Source organism: Phacochoerus africanus, chromosome 6, assembly GCF_016906955.1.
Source record: "Phacochoerus africanus isolate WHEZ1 chromosome 6, ROS_Pafr_v1, whole genome shotgun sequence".
NCBI lineage: Eukaryota > Metazoa > Chordata > Mammalia > Artiodactyla > Suidae > Phacochoerus > Phacochoerus africanus.
In genome coordinates, this window is record NC_062549.1 from 83,624,064 (window position 1) to 83,632,348 (window position 8,285).

General features: G+C 47.3%; 1 protein-coding gene across 2 annotated transcripts in view; it reads right to left on the bottom strand.

The window, feature by feature from the left end:
• The window catches only part of RCSD1 (RCSD domain containing 1), a 75,584-nt gene extending 67,743 nt beyond the window's left edge, over positions 1–7,841 (bottom strand). For both annotated transcript variants that reach the window (XM_047784001.1, XM_047784000.1), the window contains exon 1: positions 7,642–7,841. In XM_047784001.1, coding sequence (XP_047639957.1) covers positions 7,642–7,647 — 6 coding nt within the window. In that variant the 5' untranslated portion in view covers positions 7,648–7,841. The remainder of the gene's footprint in view (positions 1–7,641) is intronic.
• Positions 7,842–8,285: the final 444 nt, after the last annotated feature.

The window sequence follows — 8,285 nt, forward strand, 5'->3', positions numbered from 1 at the left end:
CTGACTTTTGAACACCCACACACCTGAGAGCTTATCAAAATACGATCTTATATTTTTTAATGTGTCACATGCGTATATCTTGCTTCCTCAAATAAAAGAGAACTCCTTTTATGGCAGGAACCGTAACTTACATTTCTCTGTATCCCTCATCTAGTCTCCCAACTTCAAATACCTTTATCTTGCTTCATCCTCAAGAAACAAACTGCTCATAACTCATACCATGTTGTTTCTAGCAACAGGGCGTTGCTCTTGTCATTCCCTCTGACTGGAATGCTCTTCTCAGTTTTCTGCACTTGGTCAACTCCCACTCATCCCTCCAGATTCCACTTAGAAACCATCTCTCACAGGAAGCCACCTGGAACCCAGATGGGTATGATGTCTTTCCTCCATCCATGTGAATTCGAACCCCCGTTCTACACGCATCTGCTAGGTATTGCCCTGGCCCGAGACTCAAGCTCTTCAGAGACTGGGAGGGTGAAACATTCATCTTGGTGTCTCCACTGCCTGCATGTAGTATAGCCTCAATACTTGTCTGTTGGACCTAATTAAAAAGCTGGTGTGTGGCATCCTATGACTGGTTATCAATCAATTATAGACGATCCAGCCTGGGAGAGACTTGTGCTTGCTACCTCAAGGCCAAGAAGGCAGCCCTGAAATGTATGGTACAAGCAGGTTCAAAATGAAGGGCTGCGAACATCTCGGCTGGAGAGAATGTCCAGACCTTGGGGTGTGGAACTTCTCCGTGCTTCCAGACTGGGGTCAATACCACCCATTAAGGAGGTACTCTGATGGCATCTCAAGAGCATCTCTAATAGAGATAAAGGCCCTGAATACCCAGCTCACCTCTCTTAGAGAGGTGCTGGGGCTTGCATTGCAGAGGGTAGAGCCCCTTCCTTCAAGAAAGGATTTGACCCATGCAAGTGAGAGGCTCAGCAGTCATTTCTCACAGTTCCTAGAAGAGAGATATTCAGAAAACCCCAAAGGAAAAAGATGGGGGGCTCACCGCCTAAAAGACAAGGATATAAGGGCAGTGTCCCCCTGGTCTGGCTCAGGTAGATCCATTGGGGAGATGAGCTCCTGTAGGGCCCTAGAGCAATAATGCTGATGTGCTAGCGACCAAGCCTTCGTACTATGTTAGCAGTTTGATTGTATCTTCTTTCACACAGAGACATTAAAAATGTCTATATAACTCTCTAAAGGCTAAACATGAGGTGGATATTGTTTTTGTGGGGAAACTGAGCATCTCTAAAAGAGATGGTTCCGTGTGACTTAAAAGACTTAAGGTTTAGGCTGAACTACTCCCCAGCTGAGAGGAAAACTGCAAGCTGTTGGCGTCCCACAAGTCCATTGGCACCTAAATCCCCAGGCAGCCCCAGTCTCTGTCTTAGTCTCTCCTTTACGGAATGGCAATTAGAGATCATTTAATTCCAATCCAGAGCTCTGAGATGTTTAGATCTAATGAGTTGAGTAGAAGTGGTCAAGCTGGTGCTGCAAACCTAAAACTATTACTTTAGGAAGGCAGATCTGCCTTCAGATTTCTCTGGAACCAAACTCTTGAGGCCCTGATAAGATTACTGGGCTGCTGAGCCGCCAGTGTTCAGATTTCTCAGGAACCACATTCGCCAGGCTCTGGTTCGCCTGGCTCTGAAGAGTCACGCTGTAGATGGGCTCTGAAACCTGACTCCACTGCAAGAATGCACACTCACCCCCTCCTGTGACAGTGCCTGGGCCCTTCCAGTCTGCCTACCCCACCCCCACCCCCGCCCCACTGGCATTGGGCTCCAGTGAAGGGAAGTGTCAGCTAAGTGGAAGCCAGTGGTACTCTGAGGTCCCACATAGTGGGCGCTAGATAGGAATGGGTAGGCCCAAAAGTCTGAGCCAAACTCCAGCTCCCAGAGGGCAAGCAATCCCCAGTTACGACCAGTAGTCTCCAGCCAGCAGCCAGTATGGCTCAGTGAGAGGGACGGTCCAAAAGCTGTTGGTGAAATTGTGGTAGAAAATATTTAATGAAGTAAAAAGATTTCATTGAAAACGTAGGCCACAAAATGAACACATGATAGATACCAGTAAGTACACACACACACACACACACACACACGCACGCGCGCGCGAGCGCTTGTCATCAGTGTCGAGGATAGTAATACAGATAGTCTGTGAGGATGGTGAGACATGAGAGCCCAATAACATATATATTTTTTGTCTTTTTAGGGCCACACCAGTGGCATATAGAGGTTCCCAAGCTAGGGGTCGAATCAGAGCTGTACCCATAGGCCTACACCACAACCACAGCAACACCAGATCCAAGCCGTGTCTGTGACCTACACCACAGCTCACAGGAACACCAGATCCTTAACCCACTGAGGGAGACCAGGGACTGAACCTGCGTCCTTATGGATACTAGTCAGATTCGTTTCCGCTGAGCCACAATGGGAACTCCAAGAGCCTAATAGTACTTAACTAACATTTACAATGCAAGATCTAGTACATAATAAATGCTCATTAAATACTGAATAAACGGAGGAATGATAAATAATATCTGGGGAGGGGTTGGAGTTTCCCCAGAAAAAAGGGGCTCATTAATTTTCTCCATCTAAATTAGAAATTCATTCTTTATTCAGTGGCAATAAAGTTTGATTTTTCACTGACTAAATCCTTCATTTGTTCAATGAAATTGGAGACATATGGTTGAGGGAGATAAATTTAATTTCCATGTGTCTATTATTTCATTGAATAAATGAAGGATTTAGTGAAAATTGAACTTTTTCAAGCACTCTCAGGCTATTTGGTAGTGCCTACAATTTATATTTAAGCAACTAAGAAAATAAGTTTTATTCCAATGTCCCAAGTTTCCAGCTCATTCTCGATTATACACTTTTGGGTTCCTATCCAGAGTAACTTTACCTATGACCGCCTCTAGAGAAGAATCAATTATATTTTCATCATAAGAGGTCTGTACTTCTCATAGAGTACTGGACATTCCTGTTCAGAACAATTAAAACCAACATATTTAAATTTTGCTTAAAAAAATTCTGATCTTTCTTCCATCTTCAACCATTTATGTTCTCTTTCAACAAGCATTTGAATACCATCAAGCCCTAGATATATAAGATATGGTCCCTGGAGTTCCTGTTGTGGCTTAGCAATCATGAACCTGACTAGTATCCACGAGGATGCAAGTTTGATTCCTGGCCTCACTCAGTGCGTTAAGGATCTGGTGTTGCCATGAGCTGTGGTGTAGATCACAGACGTGGCTTGGATCTCACATTGCTGTGGCTGTGGTACAGGCTGGCAGCTGCAGCTCCAACTTGACCCCTAGCCTGGGAACTTCCTTATGCCGAAGGTGTACCCCTAAAAAAAAGATATGGCCCCTCTTCTCAAGGAATTTTCCAGTGAGAGAGCCAAGTGAGCATTTACAGTTCTGCCTGGTCCTCTGATTTGGTTTGAACAAAGTGCCCTGAGAGTGCTGTAGAGTCTGAGAGCATCTGTGAAGACTACTGTAGGTGGAGATATTTGAGCTGCGGGCTAAAAGGGGAAGGAAACCCTTGATTCTGTTAATTCATTTATCAAACAATCTCTTCTTGAGAAATTACATGATTATCTAGGCACTGTGTCAAATCTCTGGAGACCCAAAGACCAATAAGACAGTCCCTGCTTACCAGAGGCTTATAGAGCTACAAAAGTGGTATTGCCATTCTCCTTGGCATCTTGGAGAATTCCACTCCTCTGCGTACTCTGGTGAGTTCAAACACAGAGGTCATTTCTCATTTCTCTTATAACACATGGTCTTGACTCTTCCATTTTTCCATTCTTATTCTCTCGCAAAATCAGACTATACACGGATTCTCAGAGAATCTCCTGAGTCTAGTTTCCTCACTCACTCTAGGAACTGGCATTTCTGCCACATTATCCCTGCTACATTGTGGCCGCCATCTTACTCAACACGACTTAAGAGTTTCCTACTGTCCATAGAGCAGAATCCAGGACCATCCACTCTCTAGCCTTTGAGGGCTGCATCGGGCCTCTGCCTAAGTTAGAAAAAAAAGCACCCCTTTGGGGCATAGCTAGGCAAGGAGATGTTGCACATCGTATGAAGAAAAAGTAACCCTTTCTTCCAGATGGCTTGAATTCCAGCTCCCACTCAACCACTTAGCCAGCATCCACTATACTCAAAGGCCCTGTGGTTTTTATCTTATTACTTTCATTTTTTTTCTTTCTCTGCTTCCCTATCTTCCTCTCCAGCCAACTGGCCTACTTTCCTGTACAAAGCTGGCATGTTCTCCCTGCACCCATTCCTTATGCCATCTCCTCCTCACCACCCACCTCTCTGTCAGGACTTCTTTTGAGTCTCACATGGAAATACTGAGATTCTGCAGAACTTATGGTCTGCAACAGGCATACCCTTCACACTTAAGCATTTGAAAATTATATACATGACAAAACACAATGGTAAATCTCATTCTCACTATTGGATTGTGAGATTTTATTTTATTTTTTGCTTTTTAGGACCACATTTGTGGTATACGGAAGTTCCCAGGATAGGGGTCGAACCAGAAATGCAGCTTCCAGCCTAAGCCACAGTCACAGAAACTCAGGATCCAAGCTGTTTCTGTGACTGTGACACCACAGGTCACAGCAACACTGGATCCTTAACCCACTGAGCAAGGCCAGAGATGGAACCAGCATCCTCATGGATACTAGTCAGATTTATCGCCACTGAGCCATAATGGGAACTCCAGATTATGAGCTTTAAAAGGCATCTTTATCTTGTTTTTCCAGAAGGTTTAATGTGGGCTGAAGCAATGATTGATATTATAGAAACAGCAACGGTGACTTGAAAAAAGGAAAGATTTCCCAAAGACTTCCAATCCGCAACCAGGTTCTAAAGAATGAATGTTGAGTAAGCCTTGATGGCCTAGTTTAAATTCCAAATAGTGGGAAGTGGTATAACTCAGTTTCTCACCAAATACAGCAGCTAAGATTTTTCAGGAATTCCCAATCCCATTCCTGCATATCATATCCCATCATGAAAAGTTCACTTCATGGATAAGAATCGTCACTTCCCCAGCCTAGTGGTTTCCTCTTTACTTCCTTCATCAGTGCTAGCACTTGAAGTTCTTTTTTCAGGCATTTTTGACAAAGAAACTTCAAAAGCAGTCACTGACGACCAGCAAACCCATGCCCTGTGGAGACTCAGTGTGAACTGACAGGCTTCCTGGCTGGTCGAGTAATGTCCCCATCTTGGTAGAATCCCCCATCAATGACTGGACTATACTATACTATACTATACTACACTACACTTATACTACACTATACTATACTATTTGGAGACTGGAGGACCTTCTTTTTTCACATGCCCCCCACCCCTACCCTACCCCCCCAGCCACACAGGAAGTTGCTTAGGCAACAGTTTCAGGGCCTCTGCCACACACTGTTCCTTCCTCAACTGAGGGAGAAGAAAGTAGCTTTGGAAAGAGGCCTTTGTGTCTTCCAGAGAACAAAGTTGAAACTTGCATGTGGCCCTCAAGCAGCAAGCAACCCACTTTTAAGCCTAAAAATTTCCTTTTACCTCCTATCCACTTCTACAAGAGATTAGACAGGTTCTAAAGCATACTGCACCTCTAGGTGGGGGCCCAAGGCACGCTGCACTCTTTTTTTTTTTTTAAAAGAGCCACACCTATGGCATATGGAAGTTCCCAAGCTAGGGGTTGAATCCAAGCTGCAGCTGCCGGTCTATATCACAGCCACAGCAATACCAGATCTGAGTGGTGTCCTTGACTTGTACCATAGCTCAGGGCAACACTGGATCCTTAACTCACTGGGTGAGGTCCAGGATCGAACCCACAACGTCATGGATACTAGTTGGGTTAGTTTCTGCTGAGCCACAATGGGAACTCCATACCCTGTACTGTTGCAGAGGTGGAAACCTGCTCCTAAGGCAACTTCTTCAGGAACCTTCAAATTAGCCTGTGGGCATCCACTGGGCTGTCTCCCTCCTCTGCCCTGAAGCTGCAGCCAGCCAGAGAGGATCTTGATGCCCTGGGCTATCTTGTAGTAGACTGGCCAACACCCCCTGCTGGGCTTCCCCATGTTCCCTTCCACCCTGAACACCCCTTGCTGGGCTTCCCCATGTTCCCTTCCACCCTTACGCAGCCCTAATCTGTCCAGAGTCTCCCTGGCTTGCAGATGTTCCTATAGAGGGTCCATCTCAGTTTCTGGTGGATCACACTGTCCTCAGTCCTTTATATAAAGCCTCTCGGAAAGGGAGTCCCTGTTCCTTGAAGACAACTGGTAGAGCTGGATGCCTGAACGCAACTGCTCACACAGAGAGGTCCCAGCACTTTGTAGGCCACGCAGTGAGATTCACTTAGAACAGCCAACCAGGGCTCCGGTGTAGAGCCAGGAGCCAGGAAGAACTAGCAGAACTAACAGAATCTTTTTTTTTTTTTTAAGATTTTTATTTTTTCTATTATAATTAATTAATCTTCCGTCAGTTTCTGCTGTACAGTGAAGTGACCCAGTCATACATATATATATACACATTCTTTTTCTCACATTATCCTCCATCATGTTCCATCACAAGTGACTAGATACAGTTCCCTGTGCTACACAGCAGGATCTCATTACTTATCCACTCCAAATGCAATAGTTTGCATCTACTAACCAATCCCAAGAACTGACAGAATCTTGAAGGTGCTGAGCACAGCCTTGGAGGAGCAGTTCAGCTTTTGAAAAGGCCGGGAATCACCTCGGAAGCTAGACAACATTTACACCTTCTCTTTTCTTCTTTTCAAAAGCAAACAACAAAACAAAACAAAAAAAAGTCTGAGTCCCCTAAGACTGGCTTGAGGCTAAATGTGTCAGTCTCAGTTTCAAGGGAGGGAAATCTGTGGACGCCTCAAGACTTGGAGAAGGCAGAGAGGAGGGGTATAACACCCAGTCCCTCCTCCCATGGAGGGTGGTTCCTAGATCCCACTAGCGTTGGAACCGTCCCAGGAAAATCCCAGGCAGAGTAGTGGCGGGCCCTTCACCCTAGTGCCCCCACACAGATGTGGCCAGCACACCCCCATACCTGCAGGGACATACAGGGGAGTCTCAAATTTGATCAGAAATAGTGTCATCTGCCAACAAGGGGCGCTTTTCAGAAAGTTCTGAAACGTGACAGACAGAAGTGGGACGTGAGAAGCAAGAGGGCAACTGGACTCTAAATACTCCAATCATACTGAAAATGGAAGCCCACAGCCTGGCAAAGAAATGCCTCACTTTAAGCTCTGTTTCTCTTTCAAAACCCATCTCCTCAGATCCAGCGGCTTCGGCTTTTTTGAGGGTTTGCCCACTTACAAAGTTGACGGCACCTAACCACCCCTCCCCGCCCCCACAAGCATTTAAGTTCCTAAGCCAGACAGCAGGACGTCCAGAAAGGCCCCTCCTTCTCCCTGAGGTCTTCCCCTGCCGACCCCTGCTAGCCCGGAGGGGTCCCCTAGGTAGGACCCGGGGCGAGCCTCGGGTGTTGGCCAGGAGGCGTGGGAGCGGCTGGCGTGCGCAGTGCTCCCCGAGGGGCAGCGATGAGCCCTGAGCTCCCGGCTCCCCGCTGAGATCGCAGCCCCGCGCGCCGCCTCGCCCGCGCGCCACCAGCTCCTTTACCTCCATGTCCTCCAGGTGCCGACTCGGCGGCGGCCGAGCGCGCTCACTCGGGCCTGGGCTCGCGATCCTCGCTCTCCGCTCGGCTCCCGCCCGGGCCGGGTTCGGCTGCAGCGGGCACAGCGCAAGTGGGCGGCGGCGCGCCCGGCTCGCTGGCTGCGGGACTGCCCCGTCTGCCCTGGTCCTGAGCTAGAGAACGAGGAAGGAGGAGGAGGAGGAGGAGGGAGGGAGAGAGAGAGGGAGGGAGGGAGGGGAGGGGAGGGGAGGGGGGAGGGAGGGAGAGGGAAGGAGGCCGGCGATCAGGGTTTAAATTTAGACACAAATCTAAACAGATACTGTCCCCTCCCGAGGCAGGACTCAAACGAGGGAGCCACGACTCCATTAATCTGCCCAAACATGGGGATGGGACAGCCGCCTGGCCCCTCTTTCTCGCAAAGTTTCTTCAGGACCCTGGTCTTTGCCTTGGTGTCAGTCCTTCTCAACCTCTCACTCCTTTGACACGCCTCCTTTCTTTTTCTTGCCCTAAAAGTTCCAGTCATTCCTTCATTCTTTTAAATCTCCCTTCTTTTCTATTTACTGTTTTTATGTACATCCCTGCTCCTTTCTTTCCTCACTTAAAAAAGAATTGCGTTCGCTGTGTGCCTACC